Source organism: Juglans microcarpa x Juglans regia, chromosome 1D (assembly GCF_004785595.1).
Source record: "Juglans microcarpa x Juglans regia isolate MS1-56 chromosome 1D, Jm3101_v1.0, whole genome shotgun sequence".
In the NCBI taxonomy this organism is placed as follows: domain Eukaryota; kingdom Viridiplantae; phylum Streptophyta; class Magnoliopsida; order Fagales; family Juglandaceae; genus Juglans; species Juglans microcarpa x Juglans regia.
The window spans coordinates 44171685-44196892 of NC_054594.1; the positions used below are offsets into that span (position 1 = coordinate 44171685).

Here is a 25208-nt window from a genome sequence, read left to right on the forward strand (position 1 = left end):
TAAAATGCTTACGTGACGTAATTTAATTTAAAAAATAAGTTTTAAAATTTGAATATTATAAATCAAATATTACTATTTAAGTAATATAAATGGTGTATTTTACACACTAGCTTGAGAAAGAAATAATTCTTACGATTTTCCACCTTAAATGAAAAACAAATTCATTTTAACTTGTGATTCTCCTCCGTGTGGATTACTTTTATTAAATATAAACCCTCGTTAAACTTGTCATCAATCATTACTGATAACTAGTATGAATGGATTGCTATTTCCCAGTGCAACAAATGATTGGAAAAGCATGAACCATTCATTTTGAGATAAATTCAGCAGAGGGATTTTGTAGCATATTATAGAGAACAATATGAAGGGCTATAATAAAACTTTTCTCACTTCAAAAGTACAAAAAAGGCAATATTTACGTTTACATTAATGAAAATTGCTTTCATCTTGGGCCTGATAGCCGCACATCTGACATGGCCACCTCGCTATGGTAATCAATCGGTCCTGATGAAGTAGTCTCTCCACTGCTCCATTTGAAGAACTTCGAGTGAGAACTGATTTGGGAGGAGATTGGAGGCGAAGGCACAGCACAAATGCCTTCAAGCATTTGGACAACTTTAGTCATTGGTGGTCTTAAATGCATGTCGTCCTGTATACACCACAGTGCCACCTTGATTGCAGCGGAAACCCTTTCATCATTCTCATCTATCTCTAGCTCAGAATCAAATATTTCTTTCAGTTTTCCTTCTTCTAACATCTTGGAGGCATAAGAGGGAAGATAGGCTTTCTCTAAACTATGTTCTGGATGGTAATTCTTCCTCCCTCCAATGATCTCAAGCAAGACCATGCCATAGCTGTATACATCACTCTTCTCTGATATGGCATACTTGGTGATCCATTCGGGTGCAAGGTAACCTCTTGTACCCCTTAGCGTCGTGTGCACAAGGCTCTGTTCCCGGTTCATTAGCTTGGCCAGACCAAAATCAGATACTTTTGCAGCAAAATTATCGTCAAGAAGAACATTTTCAGGTTTTATATCGCAATGAACAATCTTCACTTCACACTCCTCGTGGAGATAAGCTAATCCCTTTGCAGTCCCTAATGCTATGTTGAATCTGGTATCCCAATCCAATAAGTGACTTCCTTCATTGTTCTTAAATATCCATTTATCTAAAGACCCCTTTCCCATGTATTCATAGACAAGAAGCCGGTGAGACCCCTCAGCGCAGAATCCTCTGAGCTTGACCAGATGGACATGATGGATACTCCCGATAATTGTGACTTCAGCTCTAAACTCCTTCTTTCCCTGCCCAATGGCCTCCAGTTTTTTCACAGCCAAGCGGGTACCATCTGGAAGCACACCGAGGTAGACTGATCCAAACCCGCCTGCACCAATCTTTGTAGTAAAGTTCTTGGTTGCTCGACTGAGATCACTATAACTGAAACGAACAGGTGCCCCAGAAAGACTATTCAAGAAATTATCTTCTTCCAGGTTGTCTCGAGAATATTCCAGCAATCCCTTCCTTTTGCAGTGACACCAGAATCCCATGTAAATTAGACCAAGACTTACCGATATGGTTGCAATAACAATTATTACAATTGCTATAACGTGCTTCCTTTCCTCTCTGCTTGCAGGACTTGGTCCACCATTTCTGACACCTGAGACCTTCGTGTATGAAATATAACCAGGAGAACCTTGAGCAGAGCGTTGCAGATTCCCTATCTGGTCGAATAGAAAGCATCTCCCAGAGGTCCTTTCGAAGAACAGCACAAGGCAAGAGCAGCTTGTAAGGCAAGCTTCTTGGCATGCATTTAGATTAGATTTCAAAAGGGGTTTAACAAATCCAAGTGCAAAATAAGTAAGCTTCTCACCAACGTATAAAAGCTTGGCTGAACTTTTGGAGCTATTACAGGTTGACACGGTCTGAGGTTTGCAATTAAATTCAGAGCTGAGAAGCGGGGGCATTGGCACCAGTTGTCAAAATAGCACACATAATATGGGTCACAATTCTCTGGAACACCGCAGGAATTTTCTGGTATCTTAGTTGCCTCTGGAGCGACACTCTTTCCCTTCTGAAGATTATAGAATGATATTGACCCATCAGAGCCTAAAATAGCAGCCCACAAGGCACTGGTGCCATTAAAGTCAGAGAAGACAAATTGCCAAAGCAAAAGTCCTTCTTGATTATAAAAGTTCCATGAATTGGACACCAGAGAGACAGAATGGACGCTGCTGGTGACATTGTTATTGCTTTTCCGGTTATCATTTGTTATAGACCAGTAGAGTTGTGGGGTTTCAAAACCTGCATACAAGACCATATCACCTGACTTGAACTCAACATAATGAGACAAGTTGTTGCGGTTTGGGAAGCTTTTAAGTCTCATTCCTTCCCGGAACACCTGGCCAGGTAAAAGGGTATCAGTGGGATGGCTAAAGCTCTGCCAAAGAATACTTCTATTCTCGGCAAGCAATACCAAGTTTCCTGAATCCTGCAATTCCACGGATCCAACCTTTTCCCCTGTTGTATTAGTAGACCAAACTACACCGTCCCCAATTTCCAAAAACACATTTCCATTTTCTTCGAAAACAAACTTGTCAAAATTGTTAACCAGTAAGCCTCTATTAGCAGTCCAAACCACTTTGGAACTACCCATGTGAATGACTACTAGTAAAAACAATTCCACATCCAGGGCAGTGTAAAAGCCGAAGGCGAATGCCGAATTGTTGGATGACAGAAATAGCCCATTTTTATCGGCCCATTCGCTATGAGACGCTTGGAATCCAGGATATATCTGACCAACATGCTGATTAATGGCAATGCAGCTCTCAAACACAGAGAGGAGACATAGACACAACGTTACGAAATGTAACAAACCCATATATTTCTGGAACTGCAGCAATCCCCTGCTATTGGCTAAATAATCCCCAAATGTCTGTCCAAGATTTTATGCCAGTACAAAAAATTTAGTGCAAATTGGTGTTAAAGAAACAAAAAACTACTGTAAGAAACGAAAAAGAGCATTGAAATGATACGCTCGATATCTATTCGAGTTTAACTCTTTGCAGCCGGCTCGGTTTGGATTGAGAATGGCTCTCAACCCATCTCATTTTGTAACTTTCATACAAAATATAATAAATAATTTAATTATTTTAAATCTCAAAATAATAATAATAATATTAAAAAATAATATTTTATTAGTTTTCGATTTTCAACTCGCTATCCAACCAAACTAAAATGCGATTGCAACAGAGAGAAAATTATACCCAGTTTCGAAAATAAAATTATTATACATTCAATGATTCAAGAGAACTACGAGATAAAAGAAAGACTCAAGCAGAAAAATCTCTACAAAAAGTATATATTCATGAGAACTTGAGCATAAACAAAAACTCGAGCGGAAAAATCTCTACAAAAAGTATATATTCATGAGAACTAAAGCATAAACAAAAGCTCGAGCGGAAAAATCTCTACAAATGTTTTGAACACAAAACGAATTACAAGTTTCCTTTACGGTATTCGAGGTGGGGTACCAAGAAAGGAAAACGTAGATATGACAATCTTATATACGTGAAGCAAAAAACATAAATAAATAAACTACTTAAATGAGAAAGAAGGGACTAGAATAAACCAGAGATAAAGGTAATGGTTGGGAAACTGGGGAAGATTACAGAAACTCGACTCACCTCATTCGTTGATGAAGCCTTTGTTTTTTTTACTTTGTTTTTTACAGTAGAAGATATGCTATGAATCTAAGTGCTTCGTTCTTCCTGCTTGGGGAGAAAGAAAGTGATTATTTCTATCTGCAAGATTGTGAGAGAGAGCCAGAGAGAGAGAGATCGGGAAGGAGCTGGCAGCCTTGGCAAGTACTAAAAGTTGACGTTATAAATATTTACACTGCAACTTAAATGCGTTCATCTGTATTAACTGTTCAGATCTTATTATTATTATTATTATTATTTTAAGAGTAATGATATGAAAAATTCTTTATCATTGGTTATTATTTATCAAATTACACTTCACACCTCACATCTTATAAAAAAATATATTCATATTTTATAAAAAATATATCTATACTTTATAAAAAAGATATAGATACAAAATGTAAGAACGAATAATGATTGATAAATAGTAAATTCTAAATGATATTTGCACTCTATAATTCTTGCCTAATTTTAAAAAATATAGAATAAATATAGAATTTATATAAAAAAATTAATTTTTAATAATAAATTCTATATTAAAAAAACTTATACAATTACGCACTCTACATTTGTACCTAATATTACCATTTTTTTTTTATGGTGGATGCCTTCTCTCTTCTTTTTTTTTTTTCTTTCTTTTTTATCTAAATTTCCAGAGCATGTGGTGGGTAGATTAGAATCGCGTGAAACTTTTTGCATCCTCGTGCCACTGTTCCCTTTCTTTTTTTTTTAGCAAATTAACTTCATTAAACAGAAAAAGTGATACATGAGAAGGGGGTGGAGTTCCCCAACAATCGCCCCAAAGCAATAGAAAACAGTGCTAAATTCATGGAGAGGGGTGGAGTTTATTTGGGACCAATATTTTGGTTCATACCTCTGTCCTACAAGAGGACGCCGTCTTATATAAAGACGGAAAAATGTTTGCAAAAAAGCAAACAATAGAACTACCTCCGCTGGAAGCGGTGGTGGTGGTGGGTACACTGTCACATATTGTCTGAAGTGGATTTTTGAAGAGATCTACTATCCCTCTTACAAGATCATTGGTTAGGAAAAACAGTAATATAGAGCAGCTGGAATCCAATTCGAGTCGGCAGCAACAGACCAACACAGGCGGTGGCATACATGCGCCACTTGAGGAGGTGAACGGACGAGCAGATCTGAAGGATCTGAGGCCTCTGAGACCGGTGGGGCTACCTGTGGCTTCCGAAGCCCCTTTGGTATGCAGTTGTGGTTGAAAATACCGCATGATTGTGGCCTCGCGTGCATCAAACTCGCCGAGCAGATTCGCATTCTTCTTCTGCAAACATGAAGATCGGCGACCAGAGAGGTTGAACTGGCATCACTTGTTGGTCGGAAGTTGTCGAAAGGCAGAAGATTGGGGATGATCGGCGCTAAGGAGAAAAAGCTAGATAAAAATAAAGGGAAAAAAAAAACAGATAGCAAACTATAAACATTAAAAAACCATTGGGGCTGGCTAGGGGAAGAGGTGGTCGGAGCCTAAACTCCGGACCCCCTCCGCCCAATGAAAACAAAGGAACGGTAAGCTTCAGAGAAGAGAGAAAAGAGAACTAGGAGAGAGAAAAGAAAAGAACAAATTATGTCTCTATATATAATGGTTTTTCAGTTTTGGTTGAGAAAGTATAGTATATTAAATTAATTGCATTTATCTACCTCCTCTACCCTCTTTTCTGTTTTAGTTGAGAAAAGCACTTTTATTAAATTCATATGTTGCTTTTCCATTTGTTTCTCAATACGAGATTTATAGAAATTACCATGTTTTAAACAAAGTTGAAAGTTGAAACTTGAAACTTGAAACTTGAAACATAGTTACTTGAGAGTTCTTCAAAAATAAATTTTAGAAAGAGAGTAATAAAAGAAAATTAAAAAATGATAATATATACTATCGTATCAAATTACTATTAATTTATAATGTTTTTTCGTAGATTTCTTTACAAACTTAATATTTATCTTCAATAAAATGAAACAATTATTTATTTTTATCCGCATGCGCATTGCCACGATTGTCGCCATTAGAACTCACGTGATAAATAAATTATTTATTTTATAAAATTAGAATCAAATATAGAATCATATTATTAAAGACAAGAAAAATGCTAAACGTAACCGGCTGGGAGAATCGCAGGATAATCGTCTCTCATGTGGCATTAATGAAATTGTGGCGTTTTATGCTTCCCCCAAAATCTCCTTCCCCTTTCTCTAATACTACATTTTGTTCATTCCTCCGAAATCCCCTTTCCTCCATCTTTTTGTCTCAAAATCCTCTTTCTCCCATCTTGATCTGGGCATGCCTCTGTTAGTTGGATTCGACCACGCCATCGTCCAAGAAACTCCTCCTCGACAATAGTCAATGCCAGCAACCCCAGTCATGGCCACGAAGATGACCACATACTGTGTTTATTGTGTTTTCATCCTTTCATATTCTTCCTCTTTCACTACTTCTCTTACTTTAATGGAATTGTTTTGTTCATATTTGTTATCATGGACTGGGCCCGGTGGCAATCAAGATCCATTTTGGCAGCAAGCGTCTAAACCAATTGTTAAAGCAGGAGCTAGACATCCTGCTCCGTCTTTGCCACGAAAAAGATCGTCAAGTTTATTGAATTGGCTACTGTGATGACGGAGGTGAGTTACTTTCATGTCTGGTGTTTTTTTTTTTTTCAATATATTGGCCAGCTGATTACCCATCGGTTCTCCATTGTCGATTGTACATAGCAAAACTGTAAAGACAATACTACACTTATAACTCTTTTATAATTATTGTATAATTCATCTTACAATCAGTTAATGTAATTATATCACTTTATTAGATTATATTTCTTTATAAAGTTGAATTGAAATTGGTTTGGAGGATATCACGAGAGGAGTGTAATTATGGAAGCTGAAGAAAAGATAAGATATGATCATTCAATATTATAATTTTAGAGGTGTAGAAATGCAAGCCCCATCTACTCTTTTAAATAAGAGAGACGGTACTTCAAATTTTATTAATAGTCATCTCTTATGACGGAGAAATATCTTTTACAATCGGTGTAAAAATATTTGGGCACTAATGTTGAAAGGCTCAAGTTTGCTAATTGCTGGTAACTTGGAAATTAATCCGGATTGCTCCAAAGAGGATGGCCCCGAATTGAATACGGATTAGATTTAGATCAAATAATTTATATTAAGATCGAACACATTGAATGTACGTACAGATTCCTGCATTAAGATACAATAAAATGAAATCCGGACTATAGCCTTTTTATTTTTATTTTTTAAATGTCTCACATTCTTGAACTCAAACCAAGTCTATGTTATAATTACTTTAATTAGTGATAATTAGTGGGCTAATGTCGTAATTTAGCCCATTCTATTGGTTTTAGTCAAACAAGTTTCTACGAGTAATACATTGCGGACTTACAACCAAAAAGTGATTGTGACGTTAACGTTGAATAATGGCCAAAGGCTGCACTAGTTTATGAATTTCTATTGGTTTTGAGAGAGAAAGAAAGGAAATATATACATATATATATATATATATATATATATAGATTCGTAATTAAAAATAATAATAAAAACAATATATAATATAATAACGTAGTCACAACATGGTTATGCATGCATCATGCAAATGGCATCATGACATTAGACGTCTAAGCAAAAAGCAATTTCAAATATATATGGAAGCTAGCTAGCTTGTTGATCATGATCATATTAATACACAATATATATACATGTTGTATTCACATTGGTATGTTCTAGAAATTAATAATAAAAGAAAATAATCTTTATTCTGTTTTGTAGTGGAGTTATGACTTAAAATCCATTAACCTTCATAAACAAATATCTGTATTTCCTAATTTTCTTTTAAGCTCATGAGAGAAAAAGTAGGAACGCATGATGATTGATCACCAACCTTTGATCGTGCGCGCAGAAGGTGTTTGCACGAACGATTTTAAATGAATATATGTGAATTGGGCGGGAGTAGCACGAGGCAAATTAACACTAATTAAGCGTAGTAGTTAGGATTAACATGAATTAATTAATATATGTACGTATAAGTTGAAAAACCTTGAACGCCCTCTCATCAAAACCACTACTAGAATTATATACATACTTATCTTAAAATGGTGTCCAATTAGTCTAAAAAAGACTCATTTTCCTATTATTTTTAGATGACTAAAGTCTTCCCTCCAACTGCTTCCATTGATAGATACTAATTGATTTGGGGTGGAAAGATCGTACACTTGCATACTTAATACACCTTTATTTTTAAATTTCTTTTTTGTGGATTTTTGGTAAAATGCCAGTTGTTACAGCTTGTTTAATTAATTTTTCTTCCCACTTTCTGCACCAATACTCGTGACTAATTAAAGAGTTTCGTGTTTGAACAAAGCTTTGAACGAATTTTAAAACATTTATATCTCGAGAAAACCAGTATTTGGGGCCGCTGCCTAACACACAAGTCGCTGGGCTACGTACGACCAATAATTATATATATAGTAGTAAAGGGCAAACACGTGCAATGCACGTGTGCCCAATTGTGAAAATATAAAAAATATTTTAAAAAGTAAAAAATATGTAATAATAAAAAATAGGTTAATATATATAATTATAAAATGTAATAATTTTGTCTATATTTTGAGATTCTCGTTAATCATAAAAATAATCACATATATTATTTGCAGAATATCTATTATTATAATATAAGAATTTGCACGAACATATTTATAATTACACAAATTTTTATTGTAAATAAAAAAGTGACTATTGAAATTGACGCGTTATACAATCAAGAATTCGTTCTATTATAGGTTCAAAGGCTACTACTGTGATCGAGACACTGTCATCGAATGCTTCTAAATAGACTCGAGATCTAAGAATAATAAATAAGTTATTACTTCTTGGTATTAGCAAATAGTATATTATAATTATTATGTAAAAATTGATAAGTTTAAAATATCACGATAAGTACTTATCTTGGTTGTGCAGTTGTTAGTTTTTTACAATTATAGCATAAAAACTCTTCATTTTTTTCGTATCCAGTGGTTTTATTACAGTTTCCACATGATAAGTAAAAAACTGGTGATGCAGATCAAATATTGTAAATTTTCCTCTAACCATAAATGTTGATCGCTGCATTAAAATTGACAATTAAATGTATCAATAAAAATTTAATATCATCATATTAACTAAAACTAATAAACAATCAATATCTTAAATTTAAACATATGAAAGGTTCCAAATTCAGAACACAAAAATCACAAGTTTTCATCTTCTATTTCCATTTCATTAAAACTAATCTCTAATCTTCATATTTCCAACGGGATAAAAAAAATAAGTGTAGAGAATTTATTTCGACTGATCTAATAAAATGACTGATGTAAATCATACATCATAAATTTGACTTCAACCATGTATATATTAAATGTATGAATAAAAGTTTAGTATTACTACATTAATTGAACCATAAGAACCAATAAACATTCTAAATTTAACTACATGCAGTTTTTCAAATTCACAACACACAATTTAGAAGTTCTCATCCTCCATCTCCATTGCATCCCGACCAACCTCCAATCTCCATATTTTTTCAAATCCACAATACACAATTTAGAAATATGCACTGTTTCAAATCCACAATACAGAATTTAGAAATTCTCATCCTGCATCTCCAGTTCATTCCAACCAACCACCAATCTCTATATTTCAAAAAAATGTAAGGAAACAAAAGAGGTCAAAAAGATAATTCTTTATAAGAAATAAGAGATGGTTTTAAATAATAAAATTATACCGTCATTGCTGGTATAGACTTTAAGGTTTCGGCAATTTCTGATATTTTTATTAATGAGTCGGTAGAATCGCCTGAAGTTGACGCACCTGGCTTATTCAAATTTTTGGCAACAATTTCTTCAAGTAACGCATTGTTTTCTGTCGCCATAAATATTTGAATTGATAAATAAAGTAAAACATTTAAATAAGAAGAAATACATATTAAATATATAGGATAATATATTAACAGAGGTTATTATATTCATAAAGGTTAATATAAAATTTATATTATATTTAAATAACAAACATAATAAATCAATTTAAGCATATAATTTACCATGCACGTAATGGAATGACAGGTGCAATAAAGGGTTGAATGGTAAAAACACTTGTTGGTCGTGATGATAACGACAAGCCTACATCATAAACACATATGAATAAATATATAAATACAAGATAAATAATTAATAAAAATGTTAATATTAAGGAAAAATACCGTTATACGAAGAAACTCTGATTTTTGTCCCAAGAATAATTGGCTTTTGCATAATAATATTAAAAATCTGAGGACATTCATCGTGAACGAATATGTTCCACATTGCCAAACGTAGAACCTTTAGACTACAAAAAATAAAAATAATATTAGATTTACAATAATAAGAGTATTATAAGATATTAAAGTAAAAATTCTATCAATACAAAAATATATATATGCATATCTTGAATCGGCCACATATATGTCCTGCACCAATGATTTTCCATGCTTTCTGTTAACCTCTCTTGGTGCATTCGTGTTAATTACTATTGCCAGAATATCTAATTTATAAATTTATTATTAATATTTTGCAATGAGAAAAACATATAAAGATATTGACATATTTATGTAATACGTACCCACTTCTGCATCTGTATCTTTGTACATATCAAATTGATTTAAAAGAACAATATTATAATCCGGTGGTTTAAGCGGCATATGTATGGAAATTTTCAGACTCAATCGAATCAGAAGTGAACAGTTGACAAAGTTCGTCTAAAAGTCGATTATAACTCAATGCTATTGTTCCGTCAGCACAGCAGAAGCCATTTGGCTCATGATAAAATCTTCTTGCTCCACAATATTGACATGAAATAACTGATGGCAAATGATTTGGCTCCAAAAATATAGTCTTCAATACTTGTCTAAAACAAGTATTACCTGTTGGAATACTGACAATACTACTGGAGACAGAAGTCCTTAGCCTTGGTAGAGCAGATCCATTTCTATCTATAGTATTGTCAGAACCGTGAGTGTTTGAAGAAGATCCAATTTCTCTTATAGAAACAATTCCATCATCCCTTGAAGTATAAGATAAATTATCATGAGATCTTGTTTCTATTTGATTTCTCTTATTTTGATTTTCGTTTAGCTCAGCACACATTTTTCTCTTCTTTCGATGTATTTCTTATTTCTTCTCCTCCGATTGAGCACTATACCAATATTTTTTTGTAGCATTTTCTTCATATTCTTCAGAATTTAATTTTAAGGAATGTTAGATACAAATTAGTTACAAAAGTTTTAATAAAAATTGAATTATTTTTAAATAAGATCAACCTACCAGTTGGCATTCTTACGACAAGATAGGAATGTCGCAGCACTGTTACAAACTAATAACAAATTAATAACAATCTGTCAAACACATAAAATAGAAGCACAGAAACAAGATAATAAAAATAAACAATAGTACAGCTATCTACATTTAAAACATAAATAAATATTATCCAATCAATAAAACATGCTTAATATTAAAACCAAATTATTTAACATGATATTGAAATATTTACAATTAAAAATCTTAGTACAGATACAACGAATATTGGGCAATTCTAAATAATAATCACAATTCCATATATTTGCAACATGCCTTAAAAAAATAAATGCATTAAATATTATAAAGTATAAACAAAAATATCTATTTGAATAAACAATAATAATACATACCTGGAGATAGGGACGAGTAAAAGATTAGTGAAATTAGAGCCAAACAATGAACAAGAAGACAAGCACAAAGTGACAAAACTAAAGCGCCTGCTATAAATATATATATTATATAAGATTGTATGATTATTCCAATAATACATTGTCGTTTGTTAAATAAAGTTACGCTAACATATTAAAATATAATTTGTTAATATTTTTTATTTAAATTCAATTGTAATAAGTGGCTATCTAACTGTCAGTAAAAATAAAATAACTACATAATAGCAATAAAATTTGTGAGATTGCAAATAAAAATTGTGTAATATCTTAAATTTTTTTTCTTTTGTTTCTATATATATATATATATATATATTTTTCTATAGTTTTCAATCGTATAACAATAATTGTTAAATAAGTGTTAAATAATTTAATCATATAATTATTTAACACATGAAAATATATGAAAATTTGATTACTCATCAATCCACAATAAACAACAAAACGATAACTTAGATTTATGTTTTTAAAACTTACTTTCTTATTTACAATACATATCATAGACATGATTTGTATAATGTTTATAATTATAATATAACAGTAATAAAGAACAATAAATGAAAAACAAGAACAGAAAACTTGTAAAAAAAAAAATTATAATAGAATATATATTTTTATATCATGAAGTTTTATAATTATATTAGTGAAATTAATATGGAATAGAATATATATATTTTTATATCATGAAGTTTTATAATTATATTAGTGAAATTAATATGGATAATTTTATTAATAATCTTAATTTTATTAGTTTTTTTTTGTTCTCACTTAAAAGCCCAAAAGAAAAAAAAAAGGAAGAAAATCAGCCCTACAAACCCAGCCCAATTATCAGCACAAGTGACTCAAACGGCGCTGTTTTCAGCACAGCGTGTAACACCCCATCCCAGACTTAGAACGGCGCCGTTTTCACAAGGAAAAAACCCTAACTCCACGAGCAACCATATAAATACATCCTTATCAGATTCACATCCCTCCCTTCGCCTCTTTCCAGATTCTTCTTCCCTCTCTCTCCCTCTCTTTCTTTTTCTCACATTTCTTCTTCTCCTTCTCTCGTCTCTTGCCTTTCCGTCTGCACTTTCTTTTCTTTTCTTATCTTCTTCTCAACAAAGAAACAAGATATGTACAAAAAATTTTAATTTTCTCTCGTCTGTAGATCTCATCTTGGTTTTTTATTTTTATTTTTTTTCTTTCTTTGCATGTCACTGCAATATATTTCATGGGCCTATTCCGGATTTCCATCAGAAGGCGAGGCTGCAAGCGAGAAAATGAATTTGATCACGACATGGTCTGTAGGTTTTTTTTTTCTTACGAATGGTTTTATCTTTTTGGTTTTTTCGTTCTCTTTGTGTTTTGTACATACAAATCGGAGTCGATGTAATTTGTTTTGAAGTTGGTCCATCTCTGCATTTTTTTCTCTATAGATCTGAGTGGTTTTTTTTGGTTTTTTTTTCGTGTTCAGATCTAAGTGACATCATTCGTTGATCTCCAAGTTTTTTTTCCTACTTCCCTTTTCTATTCTTTTACTTTTTGTTTTGGTTTTTTTAACTTTCCATCCTTCTAAGTAAATGAACGAAGGAGTGGAATTTTTTTTTTTTTTGATTTTGCCTAAATTTTTATTTTAGGATCATTCCGTTCTTCTCTATTTTTTCTTTGTTTTGTTTCTCTCTTTTTTTGGTCCTTTTTTCTTTCCATAAATCTCAACAGATGTTCAAATCTTTCAAGATATTGTCTTCAGATTTCATTGTAATTTTTTTCCCTCCCAATTAGTCTTTATTTTTATTTTTTTCTGTTTGACCTTTATCTTGTTTATTTTTTCTATATTTTCTGTTGTGCTTGTAAAAGTTTTGATTTTTTTGTTTTGTTTTGTAAAGATCTGCATCTACGAATACCAACCTTTTTCATGCTTGGAATTTTTTATGTTTCACACATATATTTAACAAACCTATTACATGTTATGAGTTTTGGCTTAAATTTTTAGATTTTTAAGTATTAAGTCGGGAAATACTTAAAAAGAAAGTGTAGGATATTCAACCAAAAAATTCTTGACATGTTATTTATATGTCTTTTACGTATATGTCTTTTATGTTATGTATACGCATGTTATGAATGTAAAAGTAACTGTCATGATGTTATGTGTCTACAATATAATTTATGTTATGAGTTTTGGCTTAAACTTTTGAGAAATTTAGAAGTAATTCTGTCATGATGTTATATGTCTACAATATAATTCATGTTATGAGTTTTGGCTTCAACTTTTGAAATTTTAAGTATTTAGTTTGGAAATACTTAAAAAAAAAAGTGTAGAATATTCAACCAAAAAATTCTTGACATGTTATTTATATGTCTCTTACGTATATGTCTTTTATGTTATGTATATGCATGTTATGAATATGAAAGTAATTCTATCTTGATGTTATGAGTCTACAATATAATTTTACTAAACTGTAATTAATCCTTTCTATAATCATGAAAGACATAAATTTTTTTTCACATCTATAAGTATTTACTATTTTATGAAAGCAAAGGAAATTTCATAATTAATAGAGCATAAAACCAAACGAAAAGCGTACCGAATTTAATATGAAATCCGAAAGGCAAGCAACAAACTTTGACAGCAAATTTTAAACGCGGAAGCAAGAAGTAGATTTTGAAAATTTAAAGCAACAACAACAGTAGAAAATGAGACGGTGACAATTGCTTTTATAGTAAACCGCAAGCGGTGGAAAAAAATTAAAAATTGAATCTGATAACAGCTGCAAAAGCAGTGGGAAACTTGAAGAAGTAAAAAAAATCTGATTAGAACATTACTTTTCTACAACAGGATAAGAATTGGAAAATAATTCGGTAGAAATGTGAAATCCAAAACATATGAGTAGAGGACAAAATGAGAAAGAAATGTTAACATATTAAAAAACAGGATAACAACGAAAATAATTCGGCAAAATCCACTCGGCAAAACTCAAATTAAAACTGACGAGAGACAGAGTAGGAAGGTAAATTATACAGATGGTGGAGGATAAAATCGAAAAAAATAGTGTGCGGCAAAAAAGTGAAATCCAGAACTTACGAGAGTAGAGGTCAAAATGGAAAAGAAAGGTAAACATATTCAAAATAGGATAAAAACGAAAATAATTGGGCAAAATCCACTCGGCAAAACCCAAGGTGAGAGATAGAGTAGGAAGGTAAAATATATAGATGGTGGAAGATAAAATCGGAAAAAATAGTATACGACAGCTGCTTATTGCCGCTTCTTACTTATAAGATATATATATATATATATATATATATATATATATATATATATATATATATATATATTACTACGTACTAATTAAGGAAACTTGTAAAAATTAACATAAGAATTAGAATAGGTATTTCTGTGTCTTATAATACCATTACTGTAATATGATAGATTCCTTGATGTTGACACGACACCATTACAAAAGGAGAAAAAAAAAATACTTCCTTATGATAATTGTTTTTACAACGTTAAGTTGTAGGTATAAAATGAGAGTAATGCTATATATAGTATAGATTGTATAAGTGTTGTACATTTTTTTTTAAAAAGAATAGAGTTTATTATTAAAAAATTAAAATTTTAATATAAATTCATATTTACTTATTTTATTAAAAATATATATACAATACTTAATTAAATCTTTAATGTAAATTTTATATTTACTTATTTTATTAAAAATATATATACAATACTTATGCATTATATAATTAAAAATACCATTTCTCATAAAATAGAGATTATCGAGGGAGTTGATGCAGGTCCACTCTAACCTTACCTTGGGCTTTTTAGTGGGCTTTGGACTCCAGGCCCATCTTACAAACTTCAGTTAAGAGAAGAGAAGAGTGTTATCAGCAATCAATCTCTCTTCTTTTGTCGGCCCATGCTATACTGGTGGTCCGACCAAAAAATAAAAGTTGCAGCATCTTGTTTATAGTGATTAGATATTTATAAAGAGTAATAATACGTAAAATATTTATTTTTATTTTTATTTTAAATAGAAGGTTATTAATGGATTACGAAATATTCTACTTTTTAATTTAATGATTTTATTACAGTATATGATTGTCATTATTCACATATAAAAACTTATTATTATTCTGATATTTATGTCATATATTATGTTTTTATTTAACTCGCGTTATATTATGTTGCGTGATATTGTCTATCAAATATTATATTGAATCTTATATTTTAAATAATAAATTTGAGAATATCGTATCGATAGTGAGAGAAAGTTGAGAATATAGTATACAAATTTTTTTTTTTAAATTAAAATAAATAAGAAGTATCATATATATACTCTAAAATACATGATATTTATTATTTACTAGCAAGATAATCTAGTCTATTTTTATAAATAAAATCAGATCAGTTGAGATGTATTTAGATAATACGATATTTTTAGATATTTTATAAATAATAGTAAAAAAATAATAAAAAAATTTAATAATAAATTAAAAGTTGAATAAAATTTTATTAAAATATATTTTTTAAATATTATTTTTTTTAAATTGAAAAAAATTAAATTATTTATTTTATCTTATATTAAAATTAAAAAAATTATAATAATTAAATAAAATTACATGAAAAAAATTATAAAAATAAACGGATATTACATAATGGACACGTGCTCCTCGCATTGAAAACGAAGGAAAGTAAGTAGGTGGGTTAATTCAGGAGCCAGCACAAAAATGGGCTTTTAACGGATGGAACACCGATTTGACTTTTGATTGAACAGTTTTTTCTTCATAAATAAATGTTGAGCCGTGCTAGAGGATGTAGCAGGAGACGGCTCCGAAAAAACAGTTTTTTTTTTTTTTTTCATTTTTTTTATACTTTAAAATGTTTTTTTTTTAAATAATTCACTACATCACTAAAAAAACTATTTTTTTAATTATTAATAAGTCAAAAAATAGATTTTTTTTTTTTGAGACGGACTCATTTCTCGACGACAATAGCATTTTTGAAGTTGCCCATTCAATCACGACAAAAATTACTTTACCTCCTAATTGTATCATTCAATTTCACTGCTTATAATTTTTTTTAATTAATAATTAAAAAAATAATTTTAAATATATTGAGATATTTTTTTATTTAAAAAAAAAAAAAAAAAAAACTCAGAATGCAACAAGTGCCAAGCGGTCAATTTAAGCTAGGCGAGTCTTCCATCACATAGGTAGAAGAATCTAGCCTAACTATTCGTTACCGTGATGCTCACTTTGTCACCCCCTCATTGCACTACGTGGCGGATTGTGAGAGAGAGAGATATGCTATCAACACACTCCCAACGGTTGTTTTTCCGACCCTCTTCTTACCACACACAAACACAACAATATAGCGAGATAGACTAGGTTCGGTTTCGGTTGTTCGGTTTTGCAGGTGAAGATGGAGAAGGAAGCACAAATCGGAGCCCAAGAGGAGGAGGTTCTTTCCTTGGAGCTCCCAGCTCCTCTTTCTTGGAAGAAATTGGTCTCTCCCTCTCTCTCTACCTATAAAAACTTGTCCTTTTTTTTTTTTTTTCCAATTTAGAGCTTTGTAATTTGTTCTTTCTGTTATGTTTCTGGGTAAATTCGGTCTGTGGTTTTTGCTTCTTTTGAATTAGTATTATTCTTTTTGTGGTGGGATTATGCTTTTTGGTAAAATCATGTGCTGTAATTTTGTTGATAACATGGCGTTTCGCCTCCCTCAGCTAGGGTTTTTGGTTGAATGTTGTGTCGTGTGAGTGTGCTGGAATCTGGTCGATAATATGGCTTAATTTTCTGAAAGGCTCGTCCTTTCGGTCCAGTGATGTCTTTCTTGGAGTAATTATTTAATTTCTTTAATTGTTTTGCTTACGAACTTTGTGAACTCTACTGTTTTTGTGGTTGATGGCAGTCCTGTTTCTGTGTAGTAAGCCAGCCTTGAGTAGATCAAAAGTGAAAAGAAAAATTTTTAACCTTTGGGAGGCAAACTAAAAGTTGAATTTGGAAGTAGTACTTGTTTGCAACTTATAGAAAAAATGTAGTGGTTGGTTGGAATGATAGGCTATTTTTAAGGAAATTACCGTATTTTAGAGCCACGTATGGTTCCGACCAACTATTTCCTTACCATATTTTAGAGCCACGTATGGTTCAACAGGTTTGAGTTTCTTCTTTTTAATGTGATTCTTCTGGTATTTGCTTCATTTACTTTTTACTTTTTGTTTCTGGTGAATTTCTAGTTATAATTCTTACTAATTAGCTAGTTTGATCACATACAGAGTTGCAAACTGTCTTAAATATTCAGTTCTTCATTCCAGTTCTGTTTGCCAAGTATTCAAAACTGAATATCCACTGTTTCTTTGTTATTTTCTATAATGTCTCTGCTATGTTTGTCAAAATGGGCAGTGAATAGAGATGTTTATTTTGTTTTCTTAATTTTAGATGCATATACATTCAATTTATGTGACTGAAATTTCAAGGGACTATAGGATTAGGAAGGAGGGTAACAAGTTAACTTGCCCTTATTCCCTGATTCCCATATCTTCATTGCATATAGGATCCAGCTGCAAGGACCCTTATTGGTGGACTGGGTTTTGGACTCTTTTTAGTTTAATTTATGACAACTCAAAACCAATGCTGAACTAGCCATGATCCATATTATCCTAAATGATGCGTAGGCATTTAGGGCCATGAGCAATGGGTGATTTTGCTATTGATATGTTTAAAATCATCAAGTATGTAAACTGGTGGTAGAATTTTTATTAGTAAACCGCTGAGAAGAAATTGTAGTATGCTGCTCGGTAGTATTTGCTGTAATCAAATTCTGCTCATAACCATCTTTTCCTCAAGTATTCAGCTTCACCACTTCTGCTTAGTCAACCAGTGTTAACTCCTTCAAGTAACATGATCTGAAGTCAGAAACAGACCCCCATCATTGCTCTTATGGTTTGTGATCTCCTACTTTAAAATCAAAGCTTGAGTACATATGTTTTTCCTCAAAGTCAAAATAGGCTTTAATCTGCATGCCTTGAATGCTCTGTCATATATGTTATACAGGTTCTGGTCTTTCTTCTGCTTGAATTTTGAGGACTTGACTCTTAAATCTTTTTGTAATTTTGAGATTACTGAATTTATATCATGCTAGAAAATTAATGATCACCACCTCATGGGATTTGTAGGAAGTTTCATCTAATGACTTACAGAGCACAATAGAAATGTGTAGGATAGCTGTGAAGACATTTTGTGACTACTTAAAGAGGATAGCTGAGAACACACATTTAATATTCCTTTTGTTTTCTCCCCCTTTTCTCTCTTATTTTCTCTCTTAAATTGTTATTTGCCTTTATATTGTTTTATTTTATGCTTCAATAAAAACTTAGTCGGCCTTGTGCATTCTATCATAACAGAATTCATGATGGGAAGTATTCAAGGGCACGTTCAATTGATTTTGTTATTAGCTCATAAATCTTGTTGTGTACCAGTTGACGTGTGCCTCTGCTTTTTGTTTCCCCATCAGTTCTTACCCAAGAAAGGGGGTACACCAAGGAAGAATGAGATCATGTTTGTGGCTCCTACTGGAGAGGAGATCAACAACAAAAAACAACTGGAGCAGTACCTAAAATCACACCCTGGTAATCCTTCAATATCAGAGTTTGATTGGGGTACTGGTGAGACTCCTAGAAGATCTGCACGAATCAGCGAAAAGGTCAAGGCAACTCCGCCATCAGAGGGTGAGTCCCCAAGGAAGCGCGGCCGAAAATCATTGGGGATAAAGAAGGACAACAAAGAATTGGAAGGTGCTTCAGAAGAAAATGAAGGTACTAAGGAAATTCAAATGCAAGATGCGGAGGTAGCTGGGAAAGAAGATGCAGAAACTGAGAAGGAGAAAGATGTTTCCAAGGAAGCTCCAGCTGACAATGGAGATAAAACACAAAAAGAAAATGGAGATGAACTCCAGATCAGTGCTGAGGAAAGCAAGAATGAGGAAGTGCCTAGTGCTGATAAAACCCAAGCTGAGGTTAATGTCAAGCATCTAGATGTTGTAGCAGCAGCAGATGAAAAGATTGCTGGAGAAGATGTTACTACAGACGCAACTAAAAGTGATAAGGGAGAGGACAATGTGGAAAAGGTGCCACAAGCTGAAACACAGAAAACAAACGGTACAAGTGACAAGAAACAGGATGACCCAGAAGCAAATGGGGGAGCAAAGCAAGATAATCCTTGCGGAATTGCAGAACCCAAGGGAGAGATCAATGAGAAACAAGCTTTGTCCGAGAATGATGGAAAATCTAATGTTGAGACTGATGAGAAAGTCAAGAAAAATGATGGGAGGTGATTGAAAATGCTAAGGTTAAGGAAGTGGGGCCAGCTGATGCCCCCCACCGACCTTCACCCTCCACTGTGAGCTGCTGAACGTGCCGTCCTGCCTTCTTTTGCAGTTAGTCCCGTAACACCTCGTCTGTCCTTTCTTTTAGGTTTCCTAACTTTGGGATTCCTCAGAATAGCTCTAATATTAGTGTTGGTTGAGTGCTAGATTTGATTGTATGTAGGGGAGGGAATGAAGCTGTAAGATGGTAGAATAGATTTTAGATTCTGCAGCTTTTGTTACAATATGGAGGAACTTAGACTTGACTGTAAGACCATATTCGTTGACATCATGGTTGGTAGTTTAGATTTGATATGCTCGTGCTGCCTGTTTTATCTTGTCGTAAAAAGGCCCCATTACTCGTGTTTCGGGATATGATGGTCTGATCAAGCTGAACAGAACGTTAATAACCTAGGAATAAACATAGACAAGATGAAACAGAGCGGAGACTAGTCGGAAAAGAAATAGATTCTCAAACTGCAATGTTTTTGTGGTCGTGTCCAGATCTTTGCTACACTGCAGTGATGTTGCCTAGACGAACCTAGCTTTATACTCTATACAAGGCTCTTGCAGCCAATCTCGTTTCATGCATGACAAAACTACAAGGCACATGCTACTGTGGTCTCCTCTGCTCCGAACTTCTTTCGTTTTGTTTTCCCCCAACAAAAAACACCTTTTCCTCATTATTGTCTTGATTGGGTCAGACTAGAAAAGCGTGTAACATATGCGAACAGTCGTCACGTTTGATACTCTGAAGGTAAATTTCGACTTATTATTGTTTATAAGCTTGCCTGTCCTTATTATATGCTGCAAATTAAACAAATAAATAAAAGGAACGTGGAGATTGCTTTTGTGTTTCCTGGGTGAAAAAACATTGAAGTTGCTAGAATGTCCAAAAGATTTTCACATACTGTTTGGAGTTTGAACAGTGGACACCAGAAAGTCGATGCCTACCCCAAACTGATCCAAGCCAAGAAGCTAAGGCCTCCTTTGTTTTCAGGAAATATCTCATCTCACTTCATCATTATAATTTTCTCAAATTTGCACACAAAATAAAATAAATAATTTAATTTTTTCAAATCCCAAAATAAAAATAATATTAAAAAATATATTTTAACAATATTTTATTCAACTTTTTAACTTTAATCTCATCTTATCTCTGAAAACAAATAAGCCCTAAATCTTGGTTACCCCTGCCACCTCTATTGCCCATCTACTAATCCCACCACCTCCCCAAGTTTCAAACTCCTCTTTAACCACGAAAGGTATATGAACTATCTTCCAGAACCTTAACACAGAGAGAGAGAGAGAGAGAGGAGAAAAAGTATATATAATAAACACAGATGGAAACAAAAACTAGAAAGTGAAAAAGGTATACTTTGAGAGGGAGATAAAAGGTGAGCGTAAAGGAAGAATCTATTCTCTAAGCCCCTCCAAGAAATACCATATATCATTTTTTCATCATCTTTTGAGTAAGGTTAAGAATCTTCTTCCCTCATCTACTGTCGTTTTCTTTGGAATCTGGATTCTATGGCATGCCTGAAAGAAAAGCATTGCATCATCCACAGCATAGTTTATGGTGTTGTTTCCGTTGACGTTACCGTTTTTGGATTACATAATACAGCACCATACCCACAGCCCCCTCTACAAAATGGAATTCTCCTCCTTCATTGTTAATATGCCAATCAAACCAATGAAGTTCTCTCGTTTCTTTCTCCGGTTTCTCCTTATCTTCTCCATCACATCTCTCAATGGTACGTATCATTCTTTTCTAGCTTTCAACTTTATGTTGAATCTTATGACATGTTTGAATTGCTTAGTATGGCCAACGAGCTGGAGGTTGAACTCTATTGGTATTTTTTCCCCATGAGCATAGATGGAATTCTATTGGCTTAGGTTTGCAACTCCAGAAAAGAAACACATCAAACCTGTATCGGAATTCTATTGGCTCTGTTATTTTTTTAATACATATATATGTGTGTATGTGTGATTGAATGTTGAAAATCTGTCAATAGTCACTAGAATATTAATTAAATAATGATCAGTCAGTTCAAACGGAATATCAGAAAAGCTTTCTATTATCAAACATTCACTCATTGGACTTAAATATCCATTTCATAGTCCACAGTGAATTATAATTAGTTTTTCGGAATTGCTCCCTAGCTTATGCAAGGTTCGAACCAGGCAGGCATGATGCATTAGGAACATTTGCCTTTTGAAATTTGAGCCTGTATCTAGGTCCAAAATTTTCTCTCTTTGAAGTAATCTTAAAACTATTCCCAATCGGACTTAAATTTGAATTTTTTTGATACGCAAGTTTGAGCCTCTCCTTAATTATGTCGGTGTAACATTAGGCACAAATGATTTGTAATCAAAATCAGCCTCAGCACATATGTAATTCACATGTTCATGAGTTGCATTCTACTCTTTTATCATGGTGAATCATTGGTTAATGGCACTATTTATCCATCTTCTGTTGAGCAGTTTTGACAGCAGATGCATTCACGGGGACATATGGAGTAAACTATGGCAGAATAGCAGACAACATACCTTCACCCCAAAGTGTGGTTACACTTCTCAAAGCTGCAAAGATAAAAAACATTAGAATCTATGACGCTAACCAGGATGTCCTCAAGGCCTTCAAAGGATCTGGCATTGAGATAGTGGTTGGACTCGGAAATGAATTCCTGAAAGACATCAGTGTAGGCGAGGATCGTGCCATGAATTGGATAAAAGAAAATGTGCAGCCTTTCCTTCCTGGAACTCCTATACGTGGAATTGCAGTTGGGAATGAGATCTTGGGAGGCACGGATGTGGAGCTCTGGGAGGTGTTGCTGCCTGCAGTAAAGAATGTTTACAGTGCCCTTGATAGATTGGGTTTGACCAAGAAGGTTGAGGTCTCAAGCCCACATTCAGAGGCTGTCTTCGCCAATTCCTTCCCTCCATCTTTGTGTAATTTCAGGGAAGATATTCTTCCATTCATGAGGCCACTTCTGCAGTTCTTCTCGGAGACTGGTTCTCCTTTTTACATAAATGCTTATCCATTCTTGGCCTACAAGAGTGACCCTGAGCATATTGATCTCAAATATGCTCTCTTCCAATCAAATCCTGGAATTTATGATGCAAAGACTAAGTTACACTATAGTAACATGTTTGATGCACAGGTTGATGCGGCTTATGCCGCCTTAGAAAAGGTCGGGTTTCACAAGATGGAGGTCATAGTTTCTGAAACTGGCTGGGCTTCTCATGGAGATGACAATGAAGCAGGTGCCACACTAGAAAATGCAAGGACTTACAACTATAATTTGCGCAAGAAGCTAGCCAAAAAGAAGGGGACCCCCTATAGGCCAAAGATTGCGGTGAAGGCTTATGTTTTTGCTTTATTCAATGAGAATTTGAAGCCAGGGCCAACCTCCGAGAGGAACTTTGGATTGTTTAAAGCTGATGGAAGCATTTCATATGACATTGGATTTACTGGCCTTGTGTCTTCTTCAGCACCCTCATCTCTGCTCTCTTTCAAGGTATGGCTTCCTAGTTTTTGTGCAAAATTTTCAATTAGCAAGTAAGATATGCAGAATAAGGAAAAATTTATTGCATGACGAAATGATTATCCCAGGGAATTCAAAGAGAAAAATAAAATACATGCTAGGCAATGTTAATTTAGCACAACAGAATCCATTTCCATCAAGATTAAGGGATGCATCGCAATAAAGTGAAATGTATAGATAATTGTGATCGATCAAGGGGCTCATATGCGCATATTTCTTTCAAGCAGGGGACATCTGTCATTAATTGGATGCGTAACATCCCAACTTTATTTATTCATCAAATGATTATTACATTATTGGGAGCATTACAGCTCCAATCTTTATTGTGTGCTGAACTTCTTATGCTTGGCCAAAAACTAGAAACATTTCTACTTTTTTATATGATCAGAAGGTGCTGCAATGTTTTTTTTTTTTTTTTTTTTAATAGGATGACAGACTTTTAGGAATCTGAGGACTAAACAATAAGAACATATTTCTGAAAGATACAATTAGTTGTCATGTTTCTGTTTATCGATTGCATGCTAAATTGGTAAGGTTTCTTCTAAAATTTTGGCTTGCAGGAAATTGGATCGTCATGCACTCTGGTTTTTGCAAGCTGTCTTGCAATTCTGCTATTGGTTTTTTAACATCATTATTCCTCGAAGGGTTCGAAGGTTGTACCCCCTTATTTCTTTCAATGCTCTCAATCAAGCTCAGGGAAGTTTGGGTTCTTGAATTCATAACAATTGTTGTAACATCACATGATTCATTCAATTCTTGTATTAACACTCATTAATGAAACAATAGTTGACTGAAAATTGCTGATGGGTTTTTTCTTATTTGAGCACAGTACAATAATCTTCCTTCTTCTCCATCCATATAATCAATCCTGTTAGCTTTTACATGACTAAAGCGATTCGTTCAATTTTCATTTTGAGATGTACCCACTTAAAAATTCAACCAAGTACCAATAAAGATTACTTTGTTTTTGGAGATCAATAAACATAACTTGGTATGGTAATATTCGTACATATACGGACACTTTCAATTAAAGAATCTGCTAAACTTGTAAGGTAGGGTGTTGTTTTGGATCATTGACCCCTGAAACTAATTAAAAACCATATGAACTTGGGTTATAATTATTATCAGAAATGTTTTAGTTATAAAGAGATTTCATAAAAGTAAGAATGAAACTACAGTCACTGATACACTATCTTGACAATGTGTCCTGAGAAGTGTATTCCACCTTTTTTTTTTTTAAATTTTTTTTTTTCATGTAATTTTTTAATACCCTTAAACATTTTAAAAAAATTCATAACATCATTAAAATATAATTTCTTAATCATAAGTTAAAAAAAAAAAAATAGTCGGGATAATTTGTCGGGACAATGTGTCACTACTCATAACATTTCAATAAAAGTAAGTTCATAAATAGACGTAATTTGATATGTTATGTTAGATGATAAAATTATTTTTATTGTAAAATAGATCTAATATATCATATACAAGTATATTATGTTAATTTACTTTTGTATAATTTCGTCCATTTTCTATCCAAAATTACTCGTATTGTTGGCACCAATTAATCGGTGGAATTAACTATTTAACTGTACTACGGAATACGTAGCTTCCAAAACGCAAAGGCAATCTTTGTAGATCGATCCTGTACACTTGTTGATTAATTAGGTTTACTTTAATAATCTTTATAAATAATTCTCCAGAGTCCAGAGGGGTTCACATAACGACCAATATGAGTCTAGAATTCCTATGAGGTTGGAGAATATTGGAAAAGTCGTGTACGGGCAATTTTCTTTGTTAGGTACAGAAAAGTAGAGTGCTTTGAAAGCC

General features: G+C 33.0%; 3 protein-coding genes across 4 annotated transcripts; 2 read left to right on the top strand and 1 right to left on the bottom strand.

Moving 5' to 3' along the window:
* Window positions 1-350: 350 nt before the first annotated feature.
* Window positions 351-3872, bottom strand: LOC121258094 (G-type lectin S-receptor-like serine/threonine-protein kinase SD2-5). Its single transcript, XM_041159458.1, is given in 3 exon segments — window positions 351-1959; window positions 1962-2934; window positions 3686-3872. Coding segments are annotated over 2 exon segments (2436 nt in total). The 5' UTR covers window positions 2881-2934; window positions 3686-3872; the 3' UTR covers window positions 351-442.
* Window positions 3873-16761: 12889 nt separating this feature from the next.
* On the top strand, window positions 16762-20146 carry LOC121260567 (methyl-CpG-binding domain-containing protein 11-like). 2 transcript variants are annotated; one of them, XM_041162513.1, is made up of 3 exons: window positions 16842-16977; window positions 18325-18413; window positions 18985-20146. In XM_041162513.1, exons 2-3 carry the CDS (start codon window positions 18411-18413, stop codon window positions 19801-19803), a joined length of 822 nt encoding a protein of 273 aa, XP_041018447.1. In that variant the 5' UTR covers window positions 16842-16977; window positions 18325-18410; the 3' UTR covers window positions 19804-20146. The 2 variants fall into 2 exon arrangements, with proteins under 2 accessions (XP_041018439.1, XP_041018447.1); XM_041162505.1 differs by lacking the exon at window positions 18325-18413 and having other exon boundaries at window positions 16762-16977.
* Window positions 20147-21369: 1223 nt separating this feature from the next.
* LOC121259764 (glucan endo-1,3-beta-glucosidase 14-like) lies at window positions 21370-24185 on the top strand. The gene is made up of 3 exons (XM_041161503.1): window positions 21370-21587; window positions 22318-23354; window positions 23942-24185. The coding sequence occupies exons 1-3, from the start codon at window positions 21410-21412 to the stop codon at window positions 24005-24007; spliced, it is 1281 nt and encodes a 426-aa protein (XP_041017437.1). The 5' UTR covers window positions 21370-21409; the 3' UTR covers window positions 24008-24185.
* The last annotated feature ends 1023 nt before the right edge of the window (window positions 24186-25208 follow it).